Genomic DNA, 14612 nt, shown 5'->3' with positions numbered 1-14612 from the left:
TCTATCTATCATTAGATCAGATTCATGGTTTCTTACTTCATTTAGTTGGTTCATTTTTTTACTGTCTTTTTTTCATTTTGATGCTCAAATTATCCCACTTCATGCTGGCTCCTGTGCCTTGTTGATGCATTCCCATCATGTTTGACATTTCCCTTCTTATCCACGATGTCACTAATTTCTCCAAAGAGCCCAGTTCCTTTTAGTGGTGATTGGTATCTTGAAAATAAGATCTGGACATGTGTCTGTATGTTTAAAACATGTCATTTTTAATCAACAATAGTTGCATATTGGTGTTTAATCCAATCTGCCTAATTGGAGTGATTATGCTATTACATTAATGCATTCAGTGATATGCTAGGATTTAAGCCTCTTGTCTTACTTTTGTTTTCTATTTGTCCCATTAATTTAAAAAATTTTTTAAAAAATTTATTTCAGAGAGGAAGGGAGAGGGAGAGAGAGAGAGAGAGATAGAAACATCAATGATGAGAGAGAATCATTGATCAGCTGCCTCCTGTACGCCCTCCACTGGGAATGGAGTCGGCAACCTGGGCATGTGCCCTGACCTGGAATCGAACAGTGACCTCCTGATTCATAGGTTGATGCTCAACCACGGAGCCACACCAGCCAGGCACCATGAATTTTTGATCACCTTTTTAAATTTACTTCCTTCTTTTTGGTTAACTGTTTTTGGTATTATGATTATTTCCCCCACTGGCTTATTTGAGTATAACATTTTTATTTATTTATTTATTGTTTATTAGTGTGGTTTCTCTGGGGATTACAGTGTGCATCCTTAACCTACTACAATTTACCTCAAATAATATATCACTTCACATATAACAATCTTACAACAGTATAATGTAATGTATCTTCTTCCTCTTTTGTTATTGTTGACATATACTTCACTTATATACCTGTTTTTAAACCCTAAAATGTACTTTGAACATTTAATAGCATTTTAAAATTCAAAGAAAAAGGTAGTTCTTTATACTTATCCACATATTTTCCATTTTCAGGCCTTCTGATTCTTTCCTGCAGATTTAGGTTACTTTTGATATTATTTTCCTTCAGTGTGAAGAATTTATTTTAGCATTTCTTTTAGTGTATACCTACTGGTATTATATATTTCTTAGCTTTTGTTTGTCTAAAAATTTTTTTCACCTTTGTTTTTAAAAACGTATTTTTTCAAGCTCTAGAATTCTAGGTTGACGGACCCTTTCCCTACACTTTAAAAATGTCCTTCCACTGGCTACTTTCATTGTTTCTGAAGACTAACAAGTTGTCACTCTTATTGTTTCTTTCTCTGAATTATTGTCTTTTTTTCTCTGGTTGCCTTTAAGATTTTCTCTTTATCTTTGCAATTTATAGTTTGTGATGTTCCTATGTGTTGTTTTATTTGCATGAGTTCTGTTTGGGGTGTGCTGAATTTCTTAGATCTGTAGGTTGAAATCTTTTATCAGGTTTGGAGAAGATTTTGCTGATATGTCCTTGAGTATGTCTCCTTTCCTTATTCTTCTTCTGTGACTCCTAGCTGCTTGATAAACCATTCAGATTTCATCATAACTTGAGTGAACTGAATGTGAGTCTCAGTTTTAATTAGTTTCAATTACTTCTGTTTCTAAATGGCATTGCAGAAGTCTTTTTCTTCCTAAGACTAACTCTAAAATTCCAAAGCTTCTATCCAGGGCCTTATCTGTGATCTTAACAGGATTTGAGCTGGGCTGGGTTTCAGCTTTAGTTAGTTTTTGCTCTTCTTTGGATTGGTTTCAGTATAGGCCTGGAACCTAAATCCCTTGCAAAATTTGCAAGATTTCTCTTTGATTTCTAGCACTGCCTCCTCCATTTCTTATGTAACATCGTTTTTATAGGAAAGAATTGTTGGGGCAGTATGTTTATTTTTGTTTGGGGGCTTTTCCAAGATTCTAATCTGTAATATTAGCCCACGCTGTTAAAGGTTGGGCTGATTTCTCTCCATCCCACCAAAGCCTGTCAGCCTATGACTCTTACTCCCTCCTCTATCTGTGCCCAGGTTAGGTTTTGGCCTGAGATATGAAAGTGGCAGGTAGTCTTTGCTCACCTTTCAAGGGCTTGTTCCAGTGTGCAGTTTAGTTCATTTACACATTACACTTTGTTGACATTTAAGGAAAATATAGCTTTTTGCTTAGACCTAGGTTTCTTGTTGATAGTCTTTCTTGTTCTTCTACATCATCTAAAAGTCGAACTTCTGCTAGTTTTTGTTAAAGCATAATAGAGATATGTAATAAGCAAAGGATGCCATGACAGTGATTAATATCGTGGTCACCAGATTATTTTGAGCACCTGTGTTAATCATGATTATAGCAGCCTGTATTTATTCATAGCTCATATTACAATCAATATGATGTAATTATGACTTTAATATGTGGAGGCTGAACAATAAGACCATTTTGTTCATCGTTGTGACCTGAATATTCTAACACAATGCCTAGCACCTTATATTTGTGGAATGAAGTATTTCAATTCAGTAATCATTTTGGAAAGGATGGCGGTGGGCCAGAAAGTATTGGTTAATTAAATATATCCTTATATGGACCCTGTAAAAATATTTTTGTGTATCTCTTTTCCTAACTGATTATGGCTTTTCATTTTATAGTCTTATTTGTTTCTAATATTTTTTTTTCTTTTCAACATAGCATGACAATGTAGCTTGCCTATTATGTATTCAGAATTTTAAGATTTTTAATTCAACTGTAATAAGCCTCTGATTTCCTTCTGCAGAAAGAGAAATCAATGAGATAAAATTTGTGACCATTGTCCACAAGCAATAAATAATTGACAAAGAAATGTTCACACATCTTTATTTACAGTTCTTGATGTGTATAAACAAGTATTATTACAGTAGTAACCTTATTATTGAAGAAATGTTTATCTCAAAAGGATATCTGTTCTAGAAAGCCATCCTGGGTAATGTTTTCAGGGGTTCATGAAGGATGTATAGGTCTCAAATTTAGTCTGTTGGTTGTAAGACTGTTTTCTTTTGAATTTTGCATATAAAAATAGCTTTGGAATATTTTCTTTGTTTAGTTTTCTTTACTGAATATAAATGTCTTTATTTATTATCCTTGAAATAGTAAGTGGGATTTCAAAACATAAACTAGTATGCAGAATTACACTACTGGCTTGAAACTCTTATTTTGGAACCAGAGCAAAATAGAGAGGATAATACAGGAGGAGAGATATCCTCTTTACCAGCTAATTGTGTAAGAAGTCTAAAGAGAGATCAGGCTGGAAAATTATAAATATTAATCTGTAAAAGAACTTGCAAGTATAGGAGAAATAATGGTTTTAGGCTGAGGAATCATCCTGGGGAACTTTTTATTCTGAAAGAGAGTACAGCATAGTGTTTAAAGGCTGTGGCCTTTAGAGCTAGACTGCCTGTGTGAAATCTACGCTCCCCCCCCCCCCCCCCCCGCCTTTTTTTTGCTCTGTACTCACTGTGTGACCTTGAGCAAGTTACTTAATTCCTCTGTGCTTTCATTTTCTCATCTGTAGAGCTAATAATAAAACCACTTCATATGTTTATTGTGAAGATTAAATACATTTTAAATCATTGAAGTACTTAGAATAATTTCTGGCACACAATAAATGTTATTTGCTGCTTTCATTATTTATTTATTATTATTACGATTGTTATAAGCACCACCTAATTTGTTTGCAATATAATTCTGCTACCTGTTATAACTAACTATTATTGACATTTCTTTTTCAGCACAACTGAAGTTGATGACATGATTAGAAAATCTACAAACCTATTGCTGACCAGGACTCTGAGCAACTCTCTGCAGAATGTCATTAAAAGGAAGAATATTGGACTAACTGAGGTAAAGCTGCTCTTAATGGAGGCAGCCAAGGCAATAAATATGTCAACAGATGTCCTAAGCTGTGGGGTTTCTTTCTTTCTTTTTTTAAAAAATTTATCACAACTTTCTATATGGTTCATCATGCTTTTCCAGATGGACTCCTAATGGTGAAAGTGCAAAATAATTGTCTTGTGTTTTTCTTTGGTCACCCTGGAGAAGTCCATTATTAGTTTTTGAAAGTCACTTTTTCTCTCTCTCTCATTGTTTTCACTAGCTTAACTTATTTTCCTTTCTGAAGATGTTGGGTTAAATTTGTATTATTTGCTATTGATTATACAAACAAAATTGTTGGTTGGAGAATATAGTCAATATCAGGATCCTATCCAAATGAGTGGCAGTCCAAATACAACATACAAGATGAGATCATATTTTGCCTGCATAAATCATTGATGCCACAGATATTGGTACTCATAGTCCTTGGTCAGTGTTAGACTTAGCTTTAATTTGTGAAATACCTCATGTCTATGAATGGTATTTTACTCTTTATCAGCATGTAAGTCTGTGGGTTTGGGTGGGGAAATGTGAGAGAAAGGCATTCATCACACTTCTGTGGAAGCTTATGCAGTCTCACAAAGAGAGGAGGGATATTGTACATATGTTGGGGACAGGATCTTGGCAAAGTGAAGATTTGGAGCATTGGCATGAAGTCCTAAAATTTAGAAAGATGTGAAGTTTCCTTTCTCTTGGGCCCAGGATTGCATGGGAGCCTCAACCTGCCATTTTATGGAAATTATAGTGCCAAAGTGAGTGCCTGGAGGAATTTTTGTTTTCACAGGGAAAGAAAAAGGCTGTTGACCATCTGTTTTACCTGTAGTGGTAGTGTAGTTAGAAAGGCAGTTGCTCTAGAAAAAATTGACATTTTCAGATATGTACTGTCAGGGATTATAGTGAAAGTTAGTAAATGGTTAATGATACTGACCCACAGGTGAAGACAGCTGGAAGCCAGGTGAACATCTACTTCTGTTTTAAAATTATTGTTTTTATTCCCTGTGCTTAGATACAAAAATATTATAATGTGGGATATGGGCAGTGATGGAATTCTACTTATAACAAACTTTTTTTACAATTGAATGCCGCATATGACATTATTTAGGATAGTCTTTTCATTTTGCAGAGATTCCTTTTTATTGTCGGATATAAAAATAATAAATATTGCTTTTGTGTGTCTGATAATAGGCTAACCTCATAATCAGGCATACTATAGAATAGGAAAGTTTAAGTGAATATTAGAAAGTCCTGCTTTTGTTAGATTGTGCTGTTCTCCTTTTCTGAATCCCGAGTAGGACAAGAAGTTTGTTATTTATTTTGTGAACTATCTCTACATTTTAACTTGATATAATTCTTCTTATGCCATTTGATTTAGCAGTCTCTTAAAAAGTCATTTTAAACAAGTAGTATAGCAGGAACATATTGTGTTAAAAACAGCTTTGGCTTCAGAACTTGAGTTTAGTTGTGGCTGTGAAATTGATTTACTGTGACATCTTAAGAGAAGGACCTAAATTCTTACTTCTTTGGTTTTCTTGATTCCATTGTCAAGGGCACTGTTCAGATCAGATAATGATAGGAAAAAGCAGTATGAGCTTATCAAAGAAGTAAATGAAAATTCTTGGCACTATCTAAATAAATGCTAAATGTTATTCCTAAGTCATTAGATTTCTTTAGTCAAATATACTTTCTTTTTTAAAAAATAATATATTTTATTGATTTCAGAAAGGGGAAAGAGATAGCAACATCAATGATGAGAGAGAATCGTTGATTGACTGCCTCTTGAGTGCTCCCAACTGGGAATCAAGCCCACTACCCAGGCATGTGCCCTGACCAGGAGTCAAATTGTGACCTCCTCGTTCATGGGTTGACACTCAACCATAGAGCCATACCAGCTGGACTAGGCAAATATACTTTTATTATCAGTATCTTTGCATATGAATGAAGGAATGAATATCCACAGGCATTTATTTTGGAGGTTATGGTGGTGTGTACATGTATAGACACACACTTGGTGATTTTTTCCATCACCAACCAATAAATCCTGTAATAACTATACTACCTTTGGAAAAAGAAGATGTTATGTCTTGCATTGTTGTTAACTAAAGTGAATTCACATCTGGAATTGTCATTATAAGGCAACATTTGTGGAATAATTTGTATTCTTCAAAGTCTATTCACAAATACCATCTCATTTAGCACAATAACATCTGAAGCAGTCTGGGTATGTGTTATTTCCCTTTTTATAGAAGACTAGAGGCCTGGTGCATGAAATTCATGCACAAGTAGGATCCCTAGGCCTGGCCGGCCATCAGGGCCAATCTATGGGGTGACCGGCGGGGTGATCAGGGCCCCTGCTCACACCCGCCTTGGCCTGGTGCCGCCTGCTCACCTGCTCCACCATCCCACCACGGTCCCACTCTTGTTGGGGCCCATTGGGGCGGCAGCGCCTCCACTGCTGCCCTCTGCCCGTGCTGCCTCGCAGACGCCCGCCATGTTCCATGCTACCCCCTGGTGGTCAGCGCACGTCTAACTCCCGATCAGTCAAACTCCTGCCCGTGGGGACAATTTGCAAATTAGCCTGTTATTATATAGGATATATCATTAAATTTCAAGGAGATTGCCTAAGGTCATATGGCTAGCAAAATGATAGAAAAGAGGCTTAAGTCCAGGTTGTTTTTCTCCCAAATGTATTAACTTTTACTATGTGTACTACCCTTCACAGTGACTTAATTATTTCATCATAACATGATAGAGAGTTTTACATGAGGTCCATAGTAATGTGGAAATATTTCTTATTAGAGTTGGTTTTGTGACAGGTGGAGCTGAGCTTTCTATCCCTTGTGTGTAAGCTGTGTTTAGTTACTTCCTAAAAATAGACTATGGAAGGAGGAAACAAGTTACTTTACAGTAAAGAAACATGACAAACTACCTCACTCAGGTGATCAAGGTTATCATCATCAGAGATAAGTTGTGTTGTTATGATGTGATGAGAAGGCACTTCACCTTTGTGGTATTTCTTCTCAAACCTCAGTCTAACCAAGAGAAAAACATTAAACAAGCCAAAATTGAAGGACATTCTAGAAAATACCTGACTAGTATTCTTCAAAACTGTTAGGGTTATTAAAAACAAGGAAAGTCTCAGAAACTGTCACAGACCAGAGGAGCTAAGGAGACATTTCAACTAAATGTAATGTGGACTCTTAGATGGAATCCTGAAAAAGGTTAAGAACATTAGTGGAAATCAGACAAAATTGGAATAAAGTGTGTTGTTCAGTTAGTAGTAAAGTACAAATGTTGGTTCCTTTAGTTGTGGCAAATGTAGCATAGTAAATGTAAGATGTTAACAATAGGGGGAACTGGGTGTGGAGTATTTGGGAACTCTTTGCAACCATTTTGTAAATATAAAACTATTCTAAAATGAAGTGTTTATTTAAATTAAAGAGTGAGAGAGAGATTGAAGATAGGAAGTATAAGACAACTCTTTGAGGGAATTTTGTTACATAGGTAAGCAAGGAAATAAGGTGATAGCCAATAGGGGGAGTGGGTTAAGCAAAAATGTGTGTGTGTGTGTGTGTGTGTGTGTGTGTTTAATAGAAGTAATACCATGTTATTTCAGATGAGAACATACAATAGAAAACAAAAGTTGATGTAGGAGAAAGGGGGAACTCTCAGGAGCAATGTGAGTAGGAAAGAGTTTTGGAATCTAGTGCAATGAAAGGGATTGGCTTTCGGTTGTGTAAACTTCACCTCTGGTAACATATGAGCATCAGAGTATGTGGATGCAGATGGTGGTGGTTGGGGATATATTTTGGTGGTAGGCTCTAAAAACTTCAAAAACTTTCCTGCAGTGGCCTGCAGGGCCCCGCATAATTGATTCCTCACCTCCCTCCCCCCTGGCATCTGTGTCCCTCTCCGTTAGGTTTGCTCTGCTCCATCACTCTGGCTTCCCTTTACTTTACCTGAATGTAAAGCTTGAAAGTAAGTGTTGGGGTTGAAGGAGAGAGAAAAAAATCTCTGGGTGTATGGAAAAGAGAATTGATTTGCTCTTGATTATGTCATTATTTTGTAGCATTAAATGCCCATTAGTGGATATGAATTAAAGTGAGACTGGCCAGCATAGTTATACACTTTCTTAAGCTATAGTTAACTGGAGATGTAACTAGTAAGTCCATATCAATAATAGCCTTCAGGAATTTGGTATATATTATGCTCAATACTTTATTATTTATATTAGTATTTATATTTAATTATAATGTATTTATTACTTCTTTGGTCTCACATTGATGTTATAACTTCAATTTTAAGATGATAAAAGATAAATAACTTTGCCTAAATCTAGACAGCCAATAAGTAGTTTAGAAATAAGGTTTGAGGTAGGTTTTGAAATATATTTTCTTTTCAAAATAAGATTTGAATCCTCGCCTGTTTGGCTCAGTGGATAGAGCATTGGCCTGTGGACTGAAGGGTCCCAGGTTCAATTTTGGTCAAAGGGCACATGCCCAGGTTGCAGACTCGATCCCCAGTAGGAGACATGCAGAAGGCAGCCAATCGATGATTCTCTCTTATGATTGATGTTTCTATCTCTCTCTCCCTCTCCCTTCCTCTCTGAAATCAATAAAAATATATTAAAAATAAATAAATAAGATTTGAAAAGAGTTTGAAAATAATACTTTTTCTGGACTTTTGCTCTTTCATGACGCTAATTTAAAACCATCAATATTATAGAGAGAAAGTAAATAACTACTAGTTTGTGAATCACAGAATATCATTGAATTAGTTAAGTTTGGAAGAAAGTTTTAAGATGAATCAAAGGACACCCTACTTATTTGTGGAGAATATATTGATAGAAAGGTTTAAGGTAAGAATTGGATTGAAAAGAACTTATTTATTATAGATAATAGACATATTTCACCTTCACTTTAAGTCCCTATTCAAATATTTCCTTAAGGAGGCCTTCCTTGACCACCCTGCCTCAAAAAAGGTCAGACCTGCCATCACCATGTAACTTCTTATTCTCACTTCTGTTCCCAGTGCCTGACATTATACTATGAGTTTATGTGTATATATGTTTACTGTAATGCCCATGAGGTCAGGGACTTTGTTTTGTGTGTAATTTTGTACAGCTGTATCCCAATTCCTTGGCATATAGGAGTTCTTAGTTGATGAAAGATAGAAGAAAGAAAAGCAAAAGAAAATAGGTAGGTAGGTTCTTAGAGTAAAATTAGAGAAATTCAGAGTTTCTATTAGTGATTATTCCATATTATTTATATTTTTATGATTAAAATAGTACCCAGGAGACCTGAATAAATGACCAGTGCTTTGCATTTACCCTTTGTTTTTAATATAATTTAGAATGCTCACATGGCTCTAGCCTTTGTTATTTATCTCCCACACACCATTTGTCTCCAACCCCTGTGGTTAAATAGCAATGATATTGCTAATATTACGTTAAAATATTTTATACTGAAATTTTGTCAAATATAAGCTTTGTACTAGACCACTGAATTTGGAACCAGTAGTTCCAAGTATTTTAGGTATTTTCCTTGGAGATGTTATAAAATCAGCAGTTAACATTCCTTTTTGTACTCTTGCAGGGGTGAAATGGAGATAAAAATTCCTTGAAGTCTTAGGGATCATGTTTTTGTGAGTGAGAATCAAGGCTGCTATTTAGTTCTTTATCTTCTTGCAAATATAGCAGTTGAGAAGCACTGGTGGTGTGGGGAGCAGTGTGACTTCTTATTTACTGGCTTTGGTTTCATGCTTTTGGAGAGAATTTCCCAATTCTCTGCTGTGGGAAATAAAATAATATCAATTTTAATATAGGTAGATGTAAACACCCCAGAAGTAGTTTGTAATTGGGGATAGAAACTTGTTCTTGGAATTTAGTGCTTAGTTTTGAGCTATTGAAGATGATGAAGTCATTTTCTTTTCTTGAGTTTGTCAAGAATATGAACATCTATCTGTCTTCATGGTTCAGGCTCTGCTGGGGTGTTTCATCAGAGTTGGAGAAGTGACTCCCACAGTCTACTCTGCCCTTACTCACTTGATTCTCTGTGATACTGGGGGAGACAGAAACATGTTCTGCTTCTTAATGATTTTTTAACCAAAGCGACTTTGGTCATTTAATTGTGAGAGGTGGTTGTTTGCAATATAGTGTTTTCTTTTTTTGGACAATTCTCATAGAACTTTGCTTTATGAAGACATAACTAATATCTAATCTGTTGTTAGTTCCACGTCGTTGGAGCAATATTAAGGACAGTTTAGATTGCTGCAGTGTATATTTTTGTAATAGAGTGGGAAGTAGGGGTTAAAAATACCAAAGGAGCTCAAACTCTGATGGAAGTTGATATCTGAAATTGCTTCGTTTCATCCTTACGTTCAAAATTACCCCAAAGCATCTGGCTTCACATTCGTAATAAATGCCCTTGTAAGGATTTTGGTTAGCTGTCATTCAGGAGAAGAGACACTTAGGCCTCATTAACAGACAATATTCCCTTTGAAAATGACATGGTATCTACTGTAATCCTAGAGTGTTTTAATAGTCTATTCTATGCTCAGCAATGAAACATTTCAGAAGTGACTGACAGCCAATTGATGTAATTCATGGTGATCTTTTGTGTTGACAGATCTTTAAAAAGTCATGGGAAATTACTACTGTACCCAGTGAAGCCGCCTCCTTTTTTTTTTTTTTTAACTGACAATATCCTGCAAAACAGGACAATTTTCTCTTTGACTGCCACTGTTTTTTATTTCGATAACATGACACGATTTCTCCTTATTATTAGGATTATTTTTGATAGGTAGAATATGTTCTCGATAGGTAATGCTGACTTTAAAATAGAAATTCTTCAATTCTCCAAATTAACTCGTACTTTTCTGACTTCCACATCAAGACAACCTTGCTAATAGCCACTTTCGCACTCAGGAAAAAGAATGATTTAATTTAGACTATTAAAATCTTGAAAACTGATTTTAGTCCTCCTCAGAGGGAAAAACATGATGAAAGGAAAAGGATGACAAATTGCTATTTAGGTGTATGTTTTTTCTAGAGCACTCCAAAGTTAAAAGGCTGATGTTTGGGGTAATTTTATAGGAGGTCATATCTGTGTCTAAAACTAAAAGTCTCCAAATTCAAGCCATGGAATGAGTGGAAAGGGCCTAATGATGAATGTGAACTTGTCTGATGAGTTGTGGGGAATAATACAGAGATCTAGTCCCAATGTTGCCCTAACTTTTCATCTTTGTTGGAACTGCATCTCTGAGTCTTTGCTCTTCGTCATTATGTTAAAAAATAGCTGTTTTTCTCAGATCTTCCAGCTTATCCTTAGGGGAGTAGAAGGTATCTTTTCCCTCAGTCCAATCTGTTACTAAAGCATTGTCATATTTTTTGAGAAAAAACTATGTGCTGTGTGCTGTTGAGGAGGTAAGTATGTACTACCTGATTATAGTTCTATTCATATTTTTGTTTGATATTTCACAGAAATAACATTTGACTGTAAAAAGGTTTAATACCTCTCTTCATCTTTAGTTCTAATTTCCCCTTTGTGTCATCTACCCTCTCTCGCCCCAGCTCACTATCTCACTAGACTAAAAGAAGGACCAAGTTCATCTATTGGCTGATACACCAACACTCCCCCTACTTTCCACAACCCTGCCACCAGAAAATAGTCTTATGAAAATGAAAAGTTAAAGATGTAGCCCTGGCTGGTTTGGCTCGGTGGTTGTAGTGTTGGGCTATGCAGTGATGGTGAACCTATGACACACGTGTCAGAGGTGACATGCGAACTCATTTTTTTGGTTGATTTTTCTTTGTTAAATGGCATTTAAATATATAAAATAAATATCAAAAAATTTCTATATGTGACATGGCACCAGAGTTAAGTTAGGGTTTTTCAAAATGCTGACACGCCGAGCTCAAAAGGTTCACCATCACTGGCCTATAGACTGAAGGGTCCCGGGTTCTGTTACGGTCAATGGCACATACCTTGGTTGCAGACTCCCCGGCCCTGGTCAGGGTGCGTACAAGGGACAACCAATCTATATATCTCTTTCACATCAATATTTCTCTCTCTCTCTTGTCTTTCCCCCTTCTTTCCATTCTCTCTAAAAATCAATGGGAAAAATATCCTTTGGTGAGGACTACAAAAAAATATATATATCCTTTCGTGATGATTACAAAAAAAAAAGTGAAAGATGTAGGAGAGAGAGACACACAAAAAGGTTCTATTCTAATTTCTTTTTGTATTTTTTAAAATTTCTTTTAGATTCTGGGGACTATGAATAGTTTTCCTAGTTGAAATAAGTAGTAGTTACTTCTCCTTTTTATGGTATTTTTTTTGCATAGAGTAGACTCAAACCATGGAGAGTTCTAGTTGGTGGAAGACCCAGAGTTTACTTCAGCCTTCTGTACTGACCCTGCAGCATACCAGGGCTAGGGCTGCCAGCTGTGCTCTGCTTAAAGGCACTGTCAGAAGTCGTGTAGATGAGTTCATTTGAGTCATATATCCATTTAGTTATATGATCTAGAGAAAATAATTTTAGTTTTGTTATAGTAAAATGGAACTAATAATTATTCCTGCTTAATTTATTTCTGTAGGTTGCTGGAAAGACAATGTAAGAAAATGAATTGCAAAGTGTTTTACAAACATTAATTCTGTGTAGATAATAATAGTGATTCTTCCTTATTCTCCCCTCAAAGTAATTAATAGATTACTTTAATCTTACCAGCACTGTCTCCTTTAAGGATCTTTTCTATAAGAAAAGAGAAATAGTATTAACTAAAGAATATGAAATTTTCACAATAACTCTGTGAGTTAGAAGTTATTATTAACATTTTACAGGTAAAAACACAGACTTAGAGAAGTTAAGAAGTGTTCTCAAGATCAAGAATTTGTACATTGTTAATCCTGTGGTTTCTCTGACTTCAGTGCCTGTGTTTTTTCTTCCATAGACTAATATAGTTTAATGTAATGCAATCTAGTCCAACATCTCTCTGTTCATCATACCTAATTTGAAAACTTTTTCTTGCCATTTCAATTATTCTTGTTCTTTTAGTGGAGTTTACTTATTTAATTTATTTGGCTGTTATTTAAGGCGAGGCATTATGCTAAACACTATTAGTTTTTTTTTTCTCTTAGTCTAGTCTTTTTTAAACAGAAGAAAACATGTGTTTAAAATAGAGTGACAAGAGCTCCTACAGATAGTGGGGGAATACAAGATGTTCTTGGTAAGCAGAGAAAGTTTCATAGATGACGTAGTACCCCTGCTTCAAAATGCCTTTTGTAGAATGCAGATGACCTCTGCCATTATGCCTTTTGTTTTTCTTGTACCAGCAGATTCATATGGAGCCATTCATCCTAGGGTAAATAGTCAAATGATTCATGCATGTGCTTGCTATTTTCCAGCTTGTCCAGATTATTATCAATACAACACACTTGGAGAAATCCTGTAAGTACTTGGAAGAATTCATCACCAATATCACTAATGTGCTTCCAGAGACAGTCCATACCAGCAAGCTGTATGGCACCACGACTTTTAAGGTGAGAGGCCCTGCAGCAGGCAGGCATAGTCTGGGCTATTCTACCTAGCATGGCTTTGTTTCTTCCAGGTTGCATAGCAGTATGCTATCCTTTTATCCCCTTTCCCTATTTATTGGTACCTTGCCTTGAGAGTAGATTTAAGAGAAGAAATCAAATTTGACTTCCATTGCTTATTAAATTTTATGAAAGATAAAAATTGTTAGAATTATCTTTTCTTTTTCTGTTATAAGAATAAAAAAAGAGGAACATCCTGAATTGCCAAAGCAATCTTGAGAAAGAAAGCAGGAGGCATCATGCTTCCTGATTTCAAATTATATTACAAAGCTGTAGTAATCAAAACAGTATGGTATTGGCATAAAAATAGACACAAAGTCAATGGAACAAAATAGAAAGCCCAGAACTAAACCCACGCATATAAGGTCAATTAATTTTCAACAAAGGAGCCAAGACTTTAAGATGGGGAGAGGGCAGTATCTTCAAAAAAATGGTGTTGGCAAAATGGGACAGTCACATGCAAAAGGATGAAACTGCACCCCTATCTTATACCATATACAAAAATCAGCTTAAAATAGATTAGAGAGACTTGAATGTAAGGCTGAAACTAGGAAAGTAAGAGAAAAAAACATAGCAAGTAAGCTCCTTGATACTGGTTGTAGCAGTAATTTTCTATTTGACACCAAAAGCAAAAGTAAAGCAACAAAAGCAAAGATAGACAGGTGGGACTCCATCAAACTAAAAAGCTTCTGTATAGTAAAGGAAATCATCAATAATATGAAAAAGCAACTGATGAAAAGGGAGAGAATATTTGTAATTCATATATATGATAATGGGTTAATATCCAAAATATATAAAGGACTTTTACCACTCAGTAGTGAAAAAATTCAAACAACTCCATTAAAATATGGGCAGAGAAACTGAATAAACATTTTTCTAAAAAAGACATAGAAATGGCCAACAGGTAATTGAAAAAGCTGTTCAACATCACTAGTCATCAAGGAAATGCAAATGACAACCACAATGAGATATCAACTCACACCTGTTAGAATGGGTGTCATCAAAAATAAAGAGGTAACAAATGCTGACAAGCATGTGGAGAAAACCCTTGCATACTGTTGGTGGGACTTTTACCTGGTACAGCTACTATGGAAAACAGTATGGAAATTTCTCGAGAAATTAAAAATAGTAC

General features: G+C 35.5%; 1 protein-coding gene across 3 annotated transcripts in view; it reads left to right on the top strand.

The window, feature by feature from the left end:
• EXOC6B (exocyst complex component 6B) overlaps nucleotides 1-14612 on the top strand; it is a 494441-nt gene that overhangs the window by 256783 nt on the left and 223046 nt on the right. For all 3 annotated transcript variants that reach the window (XM_070429462.1, XM_070429464.1, XM_070429463.1), the window contains 2 exons: nucleotides 3749-3860; nucleotides 13292-13426. In XM_070429462.1, coding sequence (XP_070285563.1) covers nucleotides 3749-3860; nucleotides 13292-13426 — 247 coding nt within the window. The remainder of the gene's footprint in view (nucleotides 1-3748; nucleotides 3861-13291; nucleotides 13427-14612) is intronic.

Source organism: Myotis yumanensis, unplaced genomic scaffold, assembly GCF_028538775.1.
Source record: "Myotis yumanensis isolate MYYU_CA2020_CCGP unplaced genomic scaffold, mMyoYum1.0.hap1 SCAF_11, whole genome shotgun sequence".
NCBI classification, from domain to species: Eukaryota; Metazoa; Chordata; class Mammalia; order Chiroptera; family Vespertilionidae; genus Myotis; species Myotis yumanensis.
This window is presented reverse-complemented; position numbering and strand designations above follow the sequence as displayed.